At 44.5% G+C, this 23,051-nt stretch overlaps 1 protein-coding gene across 1 annotated transcript; it reads right to left on the bottom strand.

Moving 5' to 3' along the window:
* Positions 1-1,577: 1,577 nt before the first annotated feature.
* Positions 1,578-22,585, bottom strand: YY1 (YY1 transcription factor). The gene is made up of 5 exons (XM_073638434.1): positions 21,770-22,585; positions 5,777-5,939; positions 5,480-5,540; positions 4,406-4,564; positions 1,578-3,288 (listed from the first exon to the last, which is right to left on the bottom strand). The coding sequence occupies exons 1-5, from the start codon at positions 22,335-22,337 to the stop codon at positions 3,106-3,108; spliced, it is 1,134 nt and encodes a 377-aa protein (XP_073494535.1). The 5' UTR covers positions 22,338-22,585; the 3' UTR covers positions 1,578-3,105.
* Positions 22,586-23,051: the final 466 nt, after the last annotated feature.

Below are 23,051 nucleotides of genomic sequence, written 5' to 3'. Positions count from 1 at the left end.
CCTCCATTGGTTAATAAATTTGATTTCCACTGATGATTTTTGTGTGATTTTGTTGTCAGCACATTCAACTTTATACAGAACAAAGTATTCAATGAGAATATTTCATTCACTCAGATCTAGGATGTGTTATTTGAGTGTTCCCTTTATTTTTTTGAGCAGTGTACATTTTTGGTATCAACTCCACTCAGTGTTTGGAGGAAGAAGGATAAGTACAACCCCAAAAACACCGGCCCAACCATTAAGCATGGTGAGGGAAACATCATAGTTTCGATGTGCTTTTCTGCAAAGGGGACAGGAAGACTTAACCATATAGAAGGGAGGATGGATGGGGTCATGTATTGTGAGATTTTGGCCAACAACCTCATTCCCTCAGTAAAAGCATTGAAGATGGGTCATGGTTGGGTCTTCCAGCATGACAATTTACCTGAAACACAGCCAGGGCAACTAAGGAGTGGCTCCGTAAGAAGCATTTCAAGGTCCTGGAGTGGCCTAGCCAGTCTCCAGACCTGAACCCAACAGAAAATCTTTGGAGGGAGCTGAAGCTCAATGTTGTCCAGCGACAGCCCCGAAACCTGAAAGACCTGTAGAAGATCTGTATGGAGGAGGGGGCCAAAATCCCTGCTGCAGTGCGTGCAAACCTGGTCAAGAACTACAGGAAACGTCTGACCTCTGTAATTACAAACAAAGGTCTCTGTACCAAATATTAAAGCTCTGCTTTTTTATTGTATCAGTTACTTATTTGATGTAATAAAATGCAATTTAATTATGTAACAATCATACAATGTGAATTTCTAGTTTTTATTTTTAGATTCTGTATCTCACAGGTGAAGTTCACCTACGATAAAAGTTACAGACCTCTCCATTCTTTGTAGGTGGGAAAACGTGCAAAATTGCCAGTGCATCAAATACTTATTTTCCCCACTGTACGTACGTAGCGCTGTGGCGACCCCTCCATTTACTCTCCACCTGAATACAGCAGTAGCCGCCCAGTAAGCAAGACTCATTTGCAAGATCTCTGCTTGCTGTCACTCACTAGAAACCTTATTTGTTTCCTTCTAGTGGAGAGAGGGTCTCAATTCCCATTAAAAATCTGACCACCTACCTAGGGATAGCGGTGGGCAACAGTGTTCCTTTCTCATGACAGGTGCAGACCCCATTGCTGGGACCCCTCATTTTATACGTATACGAGATATCCTGCATATATGATAAATGGTTGATGTGGGAATAGCCCTTTAACCTCTATAGGACTCCCCATGAAATCTCTTCCTCTTAACCTTCTTTAGGGGGGTGTGGGGTGCATTGGTTCCTGTGCTCCCCCCATAATGAAGCACTGCAGGATATATGAGCACAGTCCCAAACCTACAAGTCCAAGATGTTATTTCTAGGGCGCAGAAATGAGAACAGTAATGCTTGACTGATGCGATAACAGTAAGCAATAGCCGGATTATCATCATTTTTGATAATACCTAGAAAGATAAAGAGTAGAAGAAGAAAGACATAGCATCCACAACATGTACTGGCCCCGATATAACCCGGGCTGGCTAAAAAATAAAAAAATAATAATATAGAAACAAAGGTTATTTTTGGGAAATAAATGTATTTACAGTATTAAAATACAAAAAGTACGCCTGGTGGAAGATAACACAGGTAGGAAACTCGTGACCAACAATTCCGATCAACCCAAGTATCCAGTCATCAGGAGGCTCCCGCGGGTCAGACCGCCCTCCCGCAGGTCGCGAGAAGATCATGGCGGAGGAGGAGTGGGGATGGGACAGGCACAACTTCATGCAGAGATCTCCATGCAGCTGCTCCCTGAATAACACTAAGGTCGGGGGATCACCGCCGCAGGCTGCTGCGGATCCATTACTTCTGTACATCGGGGTAATCGTGGATAGACAGCAATTCTGTGTTATAAACCTACCATTCATCAACAGCTACTATAGGGCGCAGGACGAGCAGTGCAGACCACTTGGACACGTCTAATAGGACCCTTTAAGGGGGATAAAAAAAAAATAATAATTTAAAAAGATTTTTTGGGGGCTCAAATTTGTTTTCAGGGGCATCTGCTACTTGATGCCCCGGTCAGTTCTATCCGTTCCCAGCTCATTGGCCAAACTAAAACCATGGGGGATGGGTGTGTGTGTGGGTGGGGGGGATCTATACATTCTACGACTGAGCACCAGTTTCTGTAACCAACCTAACAAAAAAAAAAAAAAAAAGAAACAATGATTGACTGGCAGTATAACCCCCATCATCCCACCGCCCCCCCATCCCTCAACCACCCACTCCCCTCCCCAAAAAGTGACTAAAATGGATCGAATTAACACTAGCTTAAATCACGTCTACTATATCGGTGCTACATGATTTCAATACAGCGATATACGGGTACAATTATACAAAAAATGGTGTCAACATCTAAAAAGAAAAAAAAAGAAATATACAACAAAAATAAAGATTCCAAAACAAAACCTATTATAAAGAGTTTGTTGTTTTTTTTCCTTTTCAATTTTTTTCTCTTTTTTTTAAACTTTTTTTTTTTTTTTTTTACAGGGAAAAAAATACTTTTAAAGTATGCATTTAGTACAGTAAGTGTCCATTCTTTTAAAGAAAATCTACTGCAAGCAAAAATAAAATATCAACCTCCAGAATTAAATCACATAACAATACTAAGCATATCCCCTCCCCGCCCAAAAAAAAGTGTACAATATGCACACTTAAAAAAAAATAAAAATAAAATAATAATAATATATATATAGAAAAAAAAAAAAAAAAAAATCAGAACGGGACGTCCGAAGTGGTGGAAAGGTCTGGATGTAAATATGAGACAGGTCTCTCCTGACCGGTGGGAAGGGAGGGCACTTTACAAAATACACTTGAAAACTGGAAAGTGGGAAAACCGAGTGTCGTGAGCACTGGATTGTGGAGTCGTTTCCGTACTACAGTACTTTTTTCTTTTATCAAAATTGTCTCAGGTGAGTAGGCGGCTTCGTTTAAAATGGATCCCTGGAATTCATGTACATAGGGAAAGGAGGCATATTTCTGGCATACGCCTGCAAAGATGCTGCTTCCGCCGCGGGCTAAAGACGTCTTTCCGTTCGTGAAGGGTTACTGGTTATTTTTGGCTTTGGCGTGTGTTAAAATGTGAGATTTCAGATTGGTCGACTGGGCGAATTTCTTGTTGCAGCCGTCAAATGGGCACACGTAGGGTCGGTCGCCGGTGTGAATCCGCACGTGGGTGCGCAAATTGAAGTCCAATGAGAATCGCTTTCCACAGCCTTCAAATGTGCACTGGAAAGAAGAGGACAAAGAACAAGGATCACACCACAGATCTGAACTGACAGCAAAATCCTGAAAAATGCACCTGACAATGACAGAGAGCGCTTCCCTCACGTCCATTACATTGTCTGCTATGACTAAGTGGACACCTTGCAATACTTGGTTTTCCCTGTGGGGGTGCTGCAGTGTAATTGAACACTGGCTCTCCGCTTATTTTCAGGGGATTTGTCGAACAAATTAAGGCTATGTGCCCACGATGCAGAAATGAAGCAGAAAATTTCTGCATCTCCCTGGCAGAAAAAACGCATGCAGATTGTGCATGCGTTTTTCCTGCAGAATACATGCGGATCCACATGCGTTTCCGCATGCAGATTGACAAGCGCTTTCCAGGCGATTTTAGCATCACTTGGAAAGTGCTTGACAACTAGGTCACACTATATAAATCCATGCAAACAGCATGGATTTATACAGTGTGACCGTAAAAATTAAAACAAATAAAGCTATACTCACCCCCGAGGCCCCGGCGTGGCTGCAGCGCTCGTTCCTGGCTGGTTCCCGGCTGCCGGCATATCGCGAGACAGAGCGGTGAAGGGCCTGCGGTCCTTCAGCGCTGCCGGCATTCAGAGAGAAGCCTTCGGAAAGGTGAGTATAAACTTTATTTATTATTTTATTCTTTTTTTTACAGGTACAATGGTACCCAGGTCTGGATGAGAGTCTCCTCTCCTCCAGAACTGGGTACCATCCGCACATAGAGACGCATAGAAGCCGCTTGTAAAAATGTACAGTCACGGTTTCTATGCGTCTCAATGCAAGTCAATGGCGGGAGTTCCGCTGCGCTTCCGCAAAATTAAATGACATGCTGCGGATTTTTGTACGCAGCATAAACGCTGCGGAAAAATCCACAGCATGTGCATAGAACATGCGGAATCCCCTTGGGGACCATGGGGTGCGGATTACCTAGCGTTTAACAAGCGTTTCCGCTGCGGAAAATCCGCAGCATAAATGCTTGAAAAACGCTACGTGGGCACACAGCCTAATTGTCAAAAAAGCAGATGCCTCTTTCACTGCCACTATAATGCAGCATGTATAAAAGACCTATGACTTTATATATAACAGGCCCGGATCCTACCTGAAATGGTTTCTCGCCGGTATGAACCAGCTGGTGTCTCTTGAGTTTCGAGCTTTCGACAAAGGCTTTTCCACATTCGGCGCAGACATGTACCCGTGGACCATGTGTATGTAAGTGTTTCCTCATGGCGGAGTTATCCCTGAACATTTTCGTACATCCCTGAAATAGAAAATAGTTTAGTAAGTTGGGGCGGCTATAGACATTAGATCACTGTTCGCTGAGCCCCCGGAATGACCCTAACCTGTGTGTGCTGTGAAAAGGCCAGACCTGCACTCACTGCCGTCCAGAGTGATCGCTGCCCGTCCCTTTAACCGCTCAGAGTCAAGTCCTTCCAGGAGACAAAGCTGCACGTGTGATTAAAGGTTACCTATTATATCACATGATAGACTGAATTGTGCTGTCATTAGGTGGGGGTCCAGATCCAGAGACCCCCAATGATTGCTGGAATCACTGCTCTGAAGCGCGCTGCTCCTGCATGACCAAGCGCAGAGCGTTGTACAGACCCATACACCCCATATTGAGCCCACACAACACCCCGTGAGCCTGCTCAGACAGGTGACATGAGAGTTCCTTGAGGGGGGTCTCAGGATGAATGCACACCCCCAGATCAGCAGCGCATATTTCCTCTAGAAAAACCCAAACACATGTGACATTAAAGGTAACCACTAAAGAGGTTCTGTCTATAGACCATGTAACCGGACACTAAGCTAAACGCCTCGTCTTAGGTCGTGTGCACAAATTCTAAAAGAGCATTTTTTACCCACGATCAGTACTGCAACTAAACCCCAACTAAACCCCAAAACCCACTAATGTGCAGCTTATTCCGCTGTAAGGGTAGAGACTGACACATCAGATACGTTCCCCTGCGGATATCGCCAGTGGTACGTGGGAGAATTCTGCAATGGAAAAACGTGAATCATTTGCTGCTGAACTGACGAGCTGCAACGTGTCCTAAATTCTGAGCGGATTTATCTGCCTCACGTGGATGATTTGTGCAGTAAATTGTTGCAGTCGTTCAATGCAGAATGCCATGTTGCCTCTCTGGGGTGCCGGGGAGGGGGGGTCCAAGCTCACCTTATGGGGACACGCAATCGTCCTCGGAGCATCATCTTCTTTGATTTTTCTTGGCTTCATTCTTTAATAAAAAAAAAAGTGCATTGCACATGGTCAGGGTAGAAGCAGGGATTCAATCACAACCATTAAAAGGAGCAATCATCCTAAGTCTTCTATTATCCAAACTGTGACTCTTAAGAATTGCCTGTATTGGTCTCAGGAAATCATGGAGCCACTGATGCAGATTACTTGCACAATCTGCCACTTTTAAGGGGCACCGTTTACTCCTTGTCCTTATAAAGATGGAGATTTTATTACCTTGCAAATTCCGCCAGCTGCTTGGGATCAGAAAGGTCGATGCCTGGTATCCCACCAGGTGGGAGTTTCTTTCCCGTCATGTACTCGGAGTAATCGGGTGGAGAGTTCTCTCCAATAATCTGTTCCTCCACCACCGTCTCATGGTCAATGTCCTTCTTATCATCTGGAAGGAAGCAGAAGAAGAACCGGATAATTCCAAGGTCTTGATGTACAACTCGTTCATCTGGAGAAGTCACCTGTCACCACGATCCACAGCTCGGAGGACAGCGAGCCGTGAGAAGAAGAGACCCCCTGCCTGACCAAACGTGCCCTCACATACAGATAATACAGGACGCCGCATCCATCAACACTAAACATTATGGCTGTCAGGATGTCAACATTCACATCCCCTCCCCCGTCTGCGGCGTCCAAAGCGAAAGTTTATACTTCAGTTCATCAAGTATCAGTGTCCTTTATAGAGGAGCTATCAAATCACACAGAGACAAGTCTGTCATTGTCACCGGTGGAGATCCGAGCCCTGGGACCCCCACCCAGATCAGCGGGGGGCTCATTATGGGCAGAAACAATGCACCTAGCTGCTCAGCCACATCTAGGGTTCAGCAGAGTGCCTGTACGTCCATAGTACAGGGCTGTCCGGACCCCAGATCCGAGCTCACGGGAGGCTGGACCCTTCCTACCAGCATGTCTCAGAGGTTCGGATCCTTGCCAGCCTTTACTTCTTCCCCGCTGCAGTCAGTCTATGGCCGCTCACAGAAAACAAGGACTGCCGAGTACGACATTATTTGTAAGGGAGGTCACAGCCGTCAGTCACCGCTGTCTGCACACACAGAGCTCAGGCCTCCACTCATGTACATGGCGGCACAGGGGTGACACAATGTCATCGCACTTGGCAAGCAGAATTATACCCCATCTGCCGCACCAAGAACTGGAAAATAAAGGCCGCACAACCAGCTACACAGTGACTTTCCCAGCACTGTATTCCGCTGTAGTGCTCAGTCTATATAGGCATAATACTGGAGACTGACAGCTCTCATATTGTGCCGCCAGATAGTACACACCATGCAAAGCTGTAACACATACAGCGACATAACCGCTCCAGACAAAGTACCTGAATATCAGTGTGACACAATAGTGTAAAGTTTCCCAGTGCCGCCCACCACCGCACAGAGGACTAATCATCAGGGGGCTTTCGTTGCAGCCACAGGACTGTTAATGTGGTGTAAGCACAAAGCACCCCCCCCCCCCCCCCCAAGAATAAAGCCCACTCACTCTCAGGAGATATGGAGGGTCCGTCATTCCTACCACAATCATATGACCAGGACAATACAAAGGGCATAAGCCAATGCCGGAAATGTAATGAGCCGGGGACAGTCCACAGCCATATAGATTGTCAGCTCGGGGGCAGCGGCCTCTCAGTACGGACCATATGGAGACAAAGGATTGGGCATGTTAACAGTAGACATGCCTGATCCTTCTTCCCCTACTACCGAGGGAGAGTCAGGGCCAACAGATGATCAGGAAGTCTGGCCGATATCACTCTGACTTATATGGACGGACACCTTAACTTACATGGCATGCTGGGAGCTGTGGTGACTACCATGCATTTACTACATGTTACACGCTGAACATGAGCGCACACAAAGCCCCCCACCGCTCCCCCCCGCAGACATCAGATCGGTCCGTGCCCTGGAAATGGGACTAGTATACAAGGTACAGATACAGAAACCTCCATACAGATGTGGCAGGGCTGAACATGTCACGGGCATCTCATTTCTGCTTTCAGTTCAAAAACAACGTAAATAAGTCGACTCGACACACAAATATATAATATATATATATTTCTTAATATCGACACAAGGTTTCATTGGTGTCAGGAGCATGGTAGGTGTAGCGCTACAATGAGTAAAGTTATAAACTGCTCTGTAGTGTGTGTATACACATACATACACAGTTGAAAGTTTCAATACACTAAATAAAAAGACACATCTGCAGGTTTTTCTCAATATCTGACATGAAATCAAAATAAACCTTTCCCATTTTAGGTAAACTAGGATTACCATCATTTTTAATATTTGCAAAATGTCGGAGTAATGAGAGAGAGAATTTTAAGGCATTTTTATTACTTACTGCAAAGTGAAAAGTTTCCATCCATTTCATCAGTATTTGGTACCATTGCCCTTAAACTGGATGACTTGGGTGAAACGTTTGGGATATCCTTCCACAAGCTTCTCACAATAGTTGGTTGGAAATTGGGCCCATTCCTCCTGACAATACTGGTGTAATTGATCCAGGTTTGTAGGTCGCCTTGCTCGCAGCCTTTTCAGCTTTGCCCATAAATATTCAATAGGATTGAGATCAGGGCTTTGTGATGGCCACTCCAAAACATTTACAAAACATTTACTACCACTTTGTTACCATTTTGGTAGTATGCTTCGGGTCATTGTCCATTTGGAAGACCCATTTACGCCCAAGCTTTAACTTCCTGGCTGATGTCTTGAGATGTTGCTTCAGTATTGCCACATAATCTTCTTTTCTCATGATGCCATCTATTTTGTGAAGTGCACCAGTCCCTTCCGCAGCAAAACAACCCCACAACATGATGCTGCCACCATCATGTTTCAGTTGGGATGGTGTTCTTATTCTTCAGAGCTTCTGCCTTTTTCCTCCAAATGTAACGATGGTCATTATGCCCAAAAAGGTCAATTTTAGTTTCATCAGACCACAAGACATGTCTCCAAAAATTAAGGTCTTTGTTCCTGTGTGCATTTGCAAACATTAATCTGGCTTTTTCATGTTTCTTTTGGAGTATTAGCTTCTTCCTGGCAGAGTGGCCTTTCAGCCCATGTTGATACAGTACTTGTTTCACTCAGGTTATTGACACAATCTTACCAATCAGAAGCTTCCAAACACATGACATCATATGAGCAGTCCAGAATTGTTTAAAGGCATAGTAATCTTAGTGTACGTAAACTTTTGACTGTGCGATAAGTAATAAAAATGCCTTAAAACATTCTCTCTCTCTCTCTCTCATTATTCTGGCATTTGGTAAATATGAAAAATTATGGTAATCCTAATTGACCTAAAGTGGTAAAGGTTTATTCCGATTTCATGTCAGATATTGAGAAAAACATGCAGATGTGTCTTTTTATATAGTATATGGAAACTTCTGGTTTCAACTGTATATATCTACATACACAGCTCTGTATTCAGTGTATACACAAGCACACATACATACACTGAAGAAAATAAGTATTTGATACACTGACGATTTTCCAAGTTTTCCCACCTACAGAGAATGGAGAGGTTTGTAGTTTTTATTGTAGGTCACTTCACCTGTAGGAGACAGAATCTAAAGAGAAAAACTAGAAAATCACATTGTATGATTTTTAAATAATTAAATTGTATTTTATTGCATGAAATAAGTATCTGATCACCTACCAACCAGCAAGAATTCAGGCTCTCACAGACCTGTTAATTTTTCTGCAGAGCAGGAGGGCTTCTTACACTCATTACCTGTATTAATTGCACCTGTTTGAACTCGTTACCTGTATAAGAGACACCTGTCCACACAATGGATCACACTCCAGCCTCTCCACCAGGGCCAAGACCAAACAGCTGTCTAAGGACACCAGGGACAAAATTGTAGACCTGCACAAGGCTGGGATGGCCTACAGGACAATAGGCAAGCAGCTTGGTGAGAAGGAACAACTGTTGGCACAATTATTAGAAAATGGAAGAAACACTATGACTGTCAATCTTCCTCGATCTGGGGCTCCATGCAAGATCTCACCTTGAAGTGCAAGGATGATTCTGAGAAAGGTCAGGAAGTAGCCCAGAACTACACGGGAGGACTTGGTCAATGACCAGAAGAGAGCTGGTACCAGTCTCAAAAATTACCGTTAGGAAGGAGACACACTAACGTATCACATCTGATGTGAGCGCATCGGATGCGATATGCTATTGACAATCGGCTCCTGCTCTGCTGCGAGCGGGAGCCGAATGTCTGTACTGTGTGCTCCGATCCTCTCGTATGAGAGGATCACAGGACAGCTGCGGAGGAGAAATTATTTCTACATCTCCTCTGTTGATGGCGTCGGCAGGAATCACACTGCACTCTGGTGATATCTGAGTGCAGTGTAACGTTTCACACGCACCCATAGACTTATATGGGTGGGTGTGATCTGAATTCAGCATGCCTCGATTTTTTTCCCGCAGATCCGGTCAGAGCTAAAAAACAAAACGCATTTGAACACACCATCTGGATGATCCAGAGGAGACATGGGAGAATGTTGTGGTCAGATGAGACCAAAATAGAACTTTTTGGTATCAACTCCACTCTCTGTGTTTGGAGGAGAAGGATGAGTACAACCCCAAGAACACCGCCCCAACTGTGAAGCATGGTGGGGGAAAACTTCATATTTTGCAGATGCTTTTCTGACAAGGGCACAGGGAGCACCTTATTAAAGGGAGGATGGATGGGATCATGTATCGCGAGATTTAGGCCATCAACCTTCTCTCCTCGGTAAGAGCATTGAAGATGGGTCATGGTTGGGTCTTCCAGCATGACAATTGTCATGAAACACACAGTCAGGGCAACTAAGGAGTGGCTCCATAAGAAGCATTTCAAGGTGCTGGAGTGGCCTAGCCAGTCTCCAGACCTGAACCCAACAGAAAATCTTTGGAGGGAGCTGAAACTCAATGTTGTCCAGCGACAGCCCCGAAACCTGAAAGATCTGGAGAAGATCTGTATGGAGGAGTGGGCCAAAATCCCTGCTGCATTGTGTGCAAACCTGGTCAAGAACTACAGGAAACGTTTGACCTATGTAATTGCAAACAAAGGTTTCTGCACCAAATATTAAGGTCTGTTTTTCTATTGTATCAAATACTTATTTCATGCAATAAAATGCAAATTCAATATGTAACAATCATACAAAGGGATTTTCCGTTTTTTATTTTTAGATTCTGTCCCTCATAGGTGAAGTGTACCTACGATAAAAAAATACAGACCTCTCCATTCTTTGTCGGTGGGAAAATGTGCAGAATCAGCAGTGTATCAAATACTTATTATCCCCACTGTATATATACTGCTCTGTACCCAGTGTGCAATATATATTATATACACAGTACAGACCAAAAGTTTGGACACACCGTCTCATTTAAAGATTTTTCTGTATTTTCATGACTATGAAAATTGTACATTCACACTGAAGGCAGCAAAACTATGAATTAACACATGTGGAATTATATACTTAACAAAAAAGTGTGAAACAACTGAAAATATGTCTTATATTCTAGGTTCTTCAAAGTAGCCACCTTTTGCTTTGATGACTGCTTTGCACACTCTTGGCATTCTCTTGATGAGCTTCAAGAGGTAGTCATCGGAAATGGTCTTCCAACAATCTTGAAGGAGTTCCCAGAGATGCTTAACACTTGTTGGCCCTTTTGCCGTCACTCTGCGGTCCAGCTCACCCCAAACCATCTCGATTGCGTTCAGGTCTGGTGACTGTGGAGGCCAGGTCATCTGGTGTAGCACCCCATCACTCTCCTTCTTGGTCAAATAGCCCTTACACAGCCTGGAGGTGTGTTTGGGGTCATTGTCCTGTTGAAAAATAAATGATGGTCCAACTAAACGCAAACCGGATGGAATAGCATGCCGCTGCAAGATGCTGTGGTAGCCATGCTGGTTCAGTATGCCTTCAATTTTGAATAAATCCCCAACAGTGTCACCAGCAAAGCACCCCCACACCATCACACCTCCTCCTCCATGCTTCACGGTGGGAACCAGGCATGTAGAGTCCATCCGTTCACCTTTTCTGCGTCGCACAAAGACACGGTGGTTGGAACCAAAGAGCTCAAATTTGGACTCATCAGACCAAAGCACAGATTTCCACTGGTCTAATGTCCATTCCTTGTGTTCTTTAGCCCAAACAAGTCTCTTCTGCTTGTTGCCTGTCCTTAGCAGTGGTTTCCTAGCAGCTATTTTACCATGAAGGCCTGCTACACAAAGTCTCCTCTTAACAGTTGTTGAAGAGATGTGTCTGCTGCTAGAACTCTGTGTGGCATTGACCTGGTCTGTAATCTGAGCTGCTGTTAACCTGCGATTTCTGAGGCTGGTGACTCGGATAAACTTATCCTCAGAAGCAGAGGTGACTCTTGGTCTTCCTTTCCTGGGGCGGTCCTCATGTGAGCCAGTTTCTTTGTAGCGCTTGATGGTTTTTGCAACTGCACTTGGGGACACTTTCAAAGTTTGCCCAATTTTTCAGACTGACTGACCTTCATTTCTTAAAGTAATGATGGCCACTAGTTTTTCTTTACTTAGCTGCTTTTTTCTTGCCATAATACAAATTCTAACAGTCAGTGTGAATGTACAATTTTCATAGTCCTGAAAATACAGAAAAATCTTTAAATGAGAAGGTGTGGCCAAACTTTTGGTCTGTTCTGTACATTACATACATCCTGCCCCCGGTACACATATATATATCTGGGTGTTTACACACATATACATTATATACACCCTGCCCCCGGTACATACAGTGCTGGCCAAAAGTATTGGCACCCCTGCAATTCTGTCAGATAATACTCAGTTTCTTCCTGAAAATGATTGCAATCACAAATTCTTTGGTATTATTCTCTTCATTTAATTTGTCTTCAATGAAAAAAAACACAAAAAGAATTGTCCTAAAGCCAAATTGGATATAATTCCACACCAAACCTAAAAAAGGGGGTGGACAAAAGTATTGGCACTGTTTGAAAAATCATGTGATGCTTCTCTAATTCGTGTAATTAACAGCACCTGTAACTTACCTGTGGCACCCAACAGGTGTTGGCAATAACTAAATCACACTTGCAGCAAGTTAACATGGATTAAAGTTGACTCAACCTCTGTCGTGTGTCCTTGTGTGTACCACATTGAGCATGGAGAAAAGAAAGAAGACCAAAGAACTGTCTGAGGACTTGAGAAACCAAATTGTGAGGAAGCATGAGCAATCTCAAGGCTACAAGTCCATCTCCAAAGACCTGAATGTTCCTGTGTCTTCCGTGCGCAGTGTCATCAAGAAGTGTAAAGCCCATGGCACTGTGGCTAACCTCCCTAGATGTGGACAGAAAAGAAAAATTGACGAGAGATTTCAACGGATGGTGCGGATAGTGGATAAAGAAACTCGACTAACATCCAAACAAGTTCAAGCTGCCCTGCAGTCCGAGGGTACAACAGTGTCAACCCGTACTATCCGTCGGCGTCTAAATGAAAAGGGACTGTATACTAGGATACCCAGGAAGACCCCACTTCTTACCCCAAGACATAAAAAAGCCAGGCTGGAGTTTGCCAAAACTTACCTGAGAAAGCCTAAAACGTTTTGGAAGAATGTTCTCTGGTCAGATGAGACAAAAGTAGAGCTTTTTGGGAAAAAGAATCAACATAGAGTGTACAGGGAAAAAAAAGAGGCATTCAAAGAAAAGAACATGGTCCCTACAGTCAAACATGGCGGAGGTTCCCTGATGTTTTCGGGTTGCTTTGCTGCCTCTGGCACTGGACTGCTTGACCGTGTGCATGGCATTATGAAGTCTGAAGACTACCAACAAATTTTGCAGCATAATGTAGGGCCCAGTGTGAAAAAGCTGGGTCTCCCTCAGAGGTCATGGGTCTTCCAGCAGGACAATGACCCAAAACACACTTCCCAAAGCACTATAAAATGGTTTGCGAAAAAGCACTGGAGACTTCTAAGGTGGCCAGCAATGAGTCCAGACCTGAATCCCATAGAACACCTGTGGAGAGATCTCAAAATGGCAGTTTGGAGAAGGCACCCTTCAAATATCAGGGACCTGGAGCAGTTTGCCAAAGAAGAATGGTCTACAATTCCAGCAGAGCATTGTAAGAAACTCATTGATGGTTACCAGAAGCAGTTGTTCGCAGTTATTTTGGCTAAAGGTTGTGCAACCAAGTATTAGGCTGAGGGTGCCAATACTTTTGTCCGGCCCTTTTTTGGAGTTTTGTGTGAAATGATCAATGATTTGATTTTTGCTTCATTCTCTGTGTTTTTTCCTTGCAAGCAAATTAAATGAAGATAATAATACCAAAGAATTTGTGATTGCAATCATTTTCAGGAAGAAACTGAGTATTATCTGACAGAATTGCAGGGGTGCCACACACACACACACACACACACACACACACACACACACACACATATATACACACACATATAGCTGGGTGTATACACACATATACATTATATACATCTTGCCCCCGGTACACATATATACATAGCCGGGTGTATACACACATATACATCCTGCCCCCGGTACACATATATATACATAGCCGGGTGTATACACACATATACATCCTGCCCCCGGTACACATATATATAGTCGAGTGTATACACACATATACATCCTGCCCCCGGTACACATATATATAGCCGGGTGTATACACACACATACATCCTGCCCCCGGTACACACATATATATATATATATATATATATATATATATATATATGTGTGTGTACCGGGGGCAGGATGTATATAATGTATATACACCCGGCAATGTGTATGTGTATATATATACACACACATTGCCGGGTGTATACACACATATACATTATATACATCCTGCCCCCGGTACACACACACACACATATACACACATATATATATATATATATGTACCGGGGGCAGGATGTGTATACTCCGGCTATATATATATATATATATATATATATATATATATATATATATATAGCCGGAGTATACACACATATACATCCTGCCCCCCCGTACACAAATATATACATAGCCGGGTGTATACACACATATACATCCTGCCCCCGGTACATATATATACATAGCCGGGTGTATACACACATATACATCCTGCCCCCGGTACACACATATATATATATATATATATATATATATATATATATATATATATATATATATATATAGCCGGAGTATACATATACATCCTGCCCCCCCGTACACAAATATATACATAGCCGGGTGTATACACACATATACATCCTGCCCCCGGTACATATATACAGTGGGTACGGAAAGTATTCAGACCCTTTTAAATATTTCACTCTTTGTTTCATTGCAGACATTTGGTAAATTCTAAAAAGTTTATTTTTTTCTCATTAAAGTACACTCTGCACCCCATCTTGACTGAAAAAAAACCGAAATGATGAAATTTTTGCAAATTTATTAAAAAAGAAAAACTGAAATATCACAATGTCTTAAGTATTCAGACCCTTTGCTCAGTATTGAGTAGAAGCCCCCTTTTGAGCTAGTACATCCATGAGTCTTCTTGGGAATCATGCAAGAAGTTTTTCACACCTGGATTTGGGGATCCTCTGCCATTCTTCCTTGCAGATCCTCTCCAGTTCCGTCAGGTTGGATGGTGAACGTTGGTGGACAGACATTTTCAGGTCTCTCCAGAGATGCTCAATTGGGTTTAAGTCAGGGCTCTGGCTGGGCCAGTTAAGAATGGTCACAGAGTTGTTCTGAAGCCACTCCTTTGTTATTTTAGCTGTGTGCTTAGGGTCATTGTCTTGTTGGAAGGTGAACCTTCGGCCAAGTCTGAGGTCCAGAGCACTCTGGAAGAAGTTTTCATCCAGGATATCTCTGTACTTGGCCGCATTCATGTTTCCTTCAATTGCAACCAGTCGTCCTGTCCCTGCAGCTGAAAAACACCCCCATAGCATGATGCTGCCACCACCATGTTTCACTGTTGGGATTGTATTGGGCAGGTGATGAGCAGTGCCTGGTTTTCTCCACACATAGAACTTTTTGGTGATAATTTTAAGCACTATCTTCGTCTTATCAGACCAGAGAATCTTATTTCTCATAGTCTGGGAGTTCTTCATGTGTTTTTGAGCAAACTCTATGCGGACTTTCATATGTCTTGCACTGAGGAGAGGCTTCCGTCGGGCCACTTTGCCATACAGTCACGACTGGTGGAGGACTGTAGTGATAGTTAACTTTGTGGAACTTTCTCCCATCTCCCTACTGCATCTCTGGAGCTCAGCCACAGTGATCTTGGCGTTCTTCTTTACCTCTCTCACCAAGGCTCTTCTCCTACAATTGCTCAGTTTGGCTGGACGGCCAGGTCTAGGAAGACTTCTGGTGGTCCCAAACTTCTTCCATTTAAGGATTATGGAGGCCACTGTGCTCTTAGGAACCTTGAGTAATGCAGAAATTATTTTGTAACCTTGGCCAGATCTGTGCCTTGCCACAATTCTATCTCTGAGCTCCTTGGGCAGTTCCTTTGAGCTCATGGTTCTCATTTGGTCTGACATGCACTGTGAGCTGTGAGGTCTTATATAGACAGGTGTGTGCCTTTCCAAGTCAAGTCCTATCAGTTTAATTAAACACAGCTGGACTCCAATGAAGGAGTAGAACCATCTCAAGGAGGATCACAAGGAAATGGACAGCATGTGACTTAAATATGAGTGTCTGAGCAAAGGGTCTGAATACTTATGACCATTTTGATATTTCAGTTTTTCTTTTTTAATAAATTTGCAAAAATTTCTACATTTTTGTTTTTTTTTCAGTCAAGATGGGGTGCAGAGTGTACTTTAATGAGAAAAAAATGAACTTTTTAGAATTTACCAAATGGCTGCAATGAAACAGTGAAAAATGTAAAGGGGTCTGAATACTTTCTGCACCCACTGTATATACATAGCCGGGTGTATACACACATATACATCCAGCCCCCGGTACACATATATATATATAGCCGGGTGTATACACACATATACATCCTGCCCCCAGTACACATATATATACATAGCCGGGTGTATACACACATATACATCCTGCCCCCCGGTACACACACATATATATATATATATATATATATATAGCCGGGTGTATACACACATATACATCCTGCCCCCCGGTACACACATATATACATAGCCGGGTGTATACACACATATACATCCTGCCCCCCGGTACACACACATATACATCCTGCCCCCCGGTACACACATATATACATAGCCGGGTGTATACACACATATACATCCTGCCCCCCGGTACACACATATATATACACATAGCCGGGTGCATACACACATATACATCCTGCCCCCAGTACACACATATATATATAGCCAGGTGTATACACACATATACATCCTGCCCCCGGTACACATATATATATATATATATATACACATAGCCGGGTGTATACATACACATATACATCCTGCCCCCGGTACACACATATACAGTGCTGGCCAAAAGTATTGGCACTCCTGCAATTCTGTCAGATAATACTCAGTTTCTTCCTGAAAATTATTGCAATCACAAATTCTTTGGTATTATTATCTTCATTTAATTTGCTTGCAAGGAAAAATACAGAGAATGAAGCAAAAATCAAATCATTGATCATTTCACACAAAACTCCAAAAATGGGCCAGACAAAAGTATTGGCACCCTCAGCCTAATACTTGGTTGCGCAACCTTTAGCCAAAATAACTGCGAACAACTGCTTCCGGTAACCATCAATGAGTTTCTTACAATGCTCTGCTGGAATTGTAGACCATTCTTCTTTGGCAAACTGCTCCAGGTCCCTGATATTAGAAGGGTGCCTTCTCCAAACTGCCATTTTGAGATCTCTCCACTGGTGTTCTATGGGATTCAGGTCTGGACTCATTGCTGGCCACCTTAGAAGTCTCCAGTGCTTTCTCGCAAACCATTTTATAGTGCTTTTGGAAGTGTGTTTTGGGTCATTGTCCTGCTGGAAGACCCATGACCTCTGAGGGAGACCCAACTTTCTCACACTGGTCCCTACATTATGCTGCAAAATTTGTTGGTAGTCTTCAGACTTCATAATGCCATGCACACGGTCAAGCAGTCCAGTGCCAGAGGCAGCAAAGCAACCCGAAAACATCAGGGAACCTCCGCCATGTTTGACTGTAGGGACCGTGCTCTTTTCTTTGAATGCCTCTTTTTTTTCCCTGTACACTCTATGTTGATTCTTTTTCCCAAAAAGCTCTACTTTTGTCTCATCTGACCAGAGAACATTCTTCCAAAACGTTTTAGGCTTTCTCAGGTAAGTTTTGGCAAACTCCAGCCTGGCTTTTTTATGTCTTGGGGTAAGAAGTGGGGTCTTCCTGGGTATCCTACCATACAGTCCCTTTTCATTCAGACGCCGACGGATAGTACGGGTTGACACTGTTGTACCCTCGGACTGCAGGGCAGCTTGAACTTGTTTGGATGTTAGTCGAGGTTCTTTATCCACCATCCGCACAATCTTGCGTTGAAATCTCTCGTCAATTTTTATTTTCCATCCACATCTAGGGAGGTTAGCCACAGTGCCATGGGCTTTACACTTCTTGATGACACTGCGCACGGAAGACACAGGAACATTCAGGTCTTTGGAGATGGACTTGTAGCCTTGAGATTGCTCATGCTTCCTCACAATTTGGTTTCTCAAGTCCTCAGACAGTTCTTTGGTCTTCTTTCTTTTCTCCATGCTCAATGTGGTACACACAAGGACACAGGACAGAGGTTGAGTCAACTTTAATCCATGTTAACTTGCTGCAAGTGTGATTTAGTTATTGCCAACACCTGTTGGGTGCCACAGGTAAGTTACAGGTGCTGTTAATTACACGAATTAGAGAAGCATCACATGATTTTTCAAACAGTGCCAATACTTTTGTCCACCCCCTTTTTTAGGTTTGGTGTGGAATTATATCCAATTTGGCTTTAGGACAATTCTTTTTGTGTTTTTTTTCATTGAAGACAAATTAAATGAAGAGAATAATACCAAAGAATTTGTGATTGCAATCATTTTCGGGAAGAAACTGAGTATTATCTGACAGAATTGCAGGGGTGCCAATACTTTTGGCCAGCACTGTACATAGCCGGGTGTATACACACACACACATATACATTATATACATCCTGCCACCCGGTACACACATATATATACATAGCCGGGTGTATACACACATATACATCCTGCCACCCGGTACACACATATATATACATAGCCGGGTGTATACACACATATATACATAGCCGGGTGTATACACACATATACATCCTGCCTCCGGTACACACACACATATATATATATATAGCCGGGTGTATACACACATATACATCCTGCCCCCGGTACACATATATATACATAGCCGGGTGTATACACACATATACACCCTGCCCCCGGTACACATATATATACATAGCCGGGTGTATACACACATATACATCCTGCCCCCGGTACACATATATATACATAGCCGGGTGTATACACACATATACATCCTGCCACCCGGTACACACATATATATACATAGCCGGGTGTATACACACATATACATCCTGCCACCCGGTACACACATATATATACATAGCCGGGTGTATACACACATATACATCCTGCCACCCGGTACACACATATATATACATAGCCGGGTGTATACACACATATACATCCTGCCACCCGGTACACACATATATATACATAGCCGGGTGTATACACACATATACATCCTGCCACCCGGTACACACATATATATACATAGCCGGGTGTATACACACATATACATCCTGCCACCCGGTACACACATATATATACATAGCCGGGTGTATACACACATATACATCCTGCCACCCGGTACACACATATATATACATAGCCGGGTGTATACACACATATACATCCTGCCACCCGGTACACACATATATATATACATAGCCGGGTGTATACACACATATACATCCTGCCACCCGGTACACACATATATATACATAGCCGGGTGTATACACACATATACATCCTGCCACCCGGTACACATATATATACATAGCCGGGTGTATACACACATATACATCCTGCCACCCGGTACACACATATATACATAGCCGGGTGTATACACACATATACATCCTGCCCCCGGTACACACATATATACATAGCCGGGTGTATACACATATATACATCCTGCCTCCGGTACACACACACATATATATATATATATAGCCGGGTGTATACACACATATACATCCTGCCCCCGGTACACACATATATATATAGCCGGGTGTATACACACATATACATCCTGCCCCCGGTACACACATATATATATAGCCGGGTGTATACACACATATACATCCTGCCCCCGGTACACACATATATACATAGCCGGGTGTATACACACATATACATCCTGCCCCCGGTACACATATATATACATAGCCGGGTGTATACACATATATACATCCTGCCTCCGGTACACACATATATATATATACATAGCCGGGTGTATACACACATATACATCCTGCCACCCGGTACACACACACATATATATATATATATATAGCCGGGTGTATACACACATATACATCCTGCCCCCGGTACACACATATATATATAGCCGGGTGTATACACACATATACATCCTGCCCCCGGTACACACATATATATATAGCCGGGTGTATACACACATATACATCCTGCCCCCGGTACACACATATATACATAGCCGGGTGTATACACACATATACATCCTGCCCCCGGTACACATATATATACATAGCCGGGTGTATACACACATAAACATCCTGCCTCCGGTACACACATATATATATAGCCGGGTGTATACACACATATACATCCTGCCCCCGGTACACACATATATACATAGCCGGGTGTATACACACATATATATACATAGCCGGGTGTATACACACATATACATCCTGCCTCCGGTACACACATATATATATAGCCGGGTGTATACACACATATACATCCTGCCCCCGGTACACATATATATATACATAGCCGGGTGTATACACACATATACATCCTGCCTCCGGTACACACATATATATATAGCCGGGTGTATACACACATATACATCCTGCCCCCGGTACACACATATATACATAGCCGGGTGTATACACACATATATATACATAGCCGGGTGTATACACACATATACATCCTGCCCCCGGTACACACATATATACATAGCCGGGTGTATACACACATATACATCCTGCCCCCGGTACACATATATATACATAGCTGGGTGTATACACACATATACATCCTGCCTCCGGTACACACATATATATATAGCCGGGTGTATACACACATATACATCCTGCCCCCGGTACACACATATATACATAGCCGGGTGTATACACACATATATATACATAGCCTTGTGTATACACACATATACATCCTGCCTCCGGTACACACACACATATATATATATATAGCCGGGTGTATACACACATATACATCCTGCCCCCGGTACACACATATATATACATAGCCTTGTGTATACACACATATACATCCTGCCCCCGGTACACACATATATACATAGCCGGGTGTATACACACATATACATCCTGCCCCCGGTACACATATATATACATAGCCGGGTGTATACACACATATACATCCTGCCTCCGGTACACACATATATATATAGCCGGGTGTATACACACATATACATCCTGCCCCCGGTACACACATATATACATAGCCGGGTGTATACACACATATATATACATAGCCTTGTGTATACACACATATACATCCTGCCTCCGGTACACACACACACACATAAATATATATATATATAGCCGGGTGTATACACACATATACATCCTGCCCCCGGTACACACATCTCTACAGTGACGGCGGCCGGTCCCGGAGATCAGACATGGCGGCCGCCCCTCCCCCGCCTCCTCATGAAGTGCGCCACTGCGGCCTAGTCCCGGGCCTCCGCCTCCTCCCAGCGCTCGTTCCCGCTCGGCCGCCGCCATGTTCCGCCGCCATCTTCCCCGGCTCAGTCTCTCCCTCTCACACACGGCCATGTTTTTTTCGGCTCCGCCATACTGTCCAGCGAACATGGCGGCGCCCAGCAGACGTCGGATGGTGTCGGCTCCCGCGGCCCCGCGCTCCCCGGGCCGGCCCCGCTCTCCCCGGCTCCCGCCGCGCACACTCACCCGAGGCCCACATGGTGACGGAGAACTCGCCCTCCAGCGTCTTGATCTGCACCTGCTTCTGCTCCCATTTGCGGCCCGCGGCCTCGGCTCCGCTCAGGTATCCTCCGCTCTTCTTGCTGCTCTTCTTGCCGCTGCCGCCTTTCTTCACGCTGCGGCCGCCGCCCCCGGAGCTCTTCCCGGCCACCGTCACCAGCGTCTGCTCGATGTACTCATCGTCCCCGCTCGGGGTCGGCACCGGGATGACGATCTGGTCGTCGTCGTAGCCGCCGTCCGCCCGCAGGTCCGAGTCATCGCCGCCCACCACCTCCTCCCGGGTCTGCACCAGGATCACCTCCTGGTGGTGGTGCACGTCCGGTTCCAGCGGCTGCAGCGCGATCATCGGCTGGTGGTGATGGTGGTGGTGATGGTGGAGGTCGTCATCATCGTCCTCGTCGTCGTCCACACCGACCACGGTCGTCTCGATCGTCTCCACCGGGATAGATTCCACCTCGATCTCGTGCAGCTCCACCAGCTCGGCCGGCATTTCCGAGCCGTCGGCGGCGATATACAGCGTGTCGCCCGACGCCATCGTCCTGGTGGCCCCCCCAGTCCCGATTTTTCCGGGGTCTTTTTTTTTCCCGGATTATTTATTATTATTTTTTTTTTTCTTCGTCCTCCTTCAATACAAATAGCAACTCCAGCCCGCAAATCTCGCCGCCGTCCGCTCCGGCATCATCTCGCGAGAGCAGACATTTCAACGGCCGCGCTGCTGCTGGGAGGAGGCGGCGGGCGGCATCCTGGCATCTGAGGGGCGGAGCCGCCAGCTGCGGGGACTGTGGGGTCACGTGCTGCGGCCCGCGTCACGTGCTGGCGGTGACGTCACGAGCCGTCAGTGTCTGTGCGCGGGCGGCTTTACCTCAGAGGTGACACCTGACAGGCTGAGCTGACAAAACACCATCCACCCTCAGAGCTTGTTTTTCTGTTTATACGCAATAAAGTTTGATAATTTTATGTTGAGAACTTGTCATTTTTGCGAGCTATTGATGAACCAATCAGATTGACGCTTTCCAAATGCAAAATGAAAGCAGCGTTCTGATTGGTTGCTATGGGCAACAGATGGTTTTTATGGTTTTCTCCTCTTTATTCTGACATGTTTGCTGTCATTGAATGGAAACATTGTGATGGTCGTCCACATTGTGCCAGTTACATCCAGTCTAGGCAGGATATAGTGGTTTTGCACAGGCCGGTGCCATCTGCCACTATGAAATTATCCCAAATGTCATAAAAAAAAGGTCAAAACTGC

Source organism: Phyllobates terribilis, unplaced genomic scaffold (assembly GCF_046119375.1).
Source record: "Phyllobates terribilis strain yellow unplaced genomic scaffold, ASM4611937v1 Scaffold_7__3_contigs__length_470593459, whole genome shotgun sequence".
Classification (NCBI taxonomy): Eukaryota; Metazoa; Chordata; class Amphibia; order Anura; family Dendrobatidae; genus Phyllobates; species Phyllobates terribilis.
The sequence above is the reverse complement of the archived record's forward strand: the minus strand, read 5'-3'. Positions and strand labels throughout refer to the sequence as shown.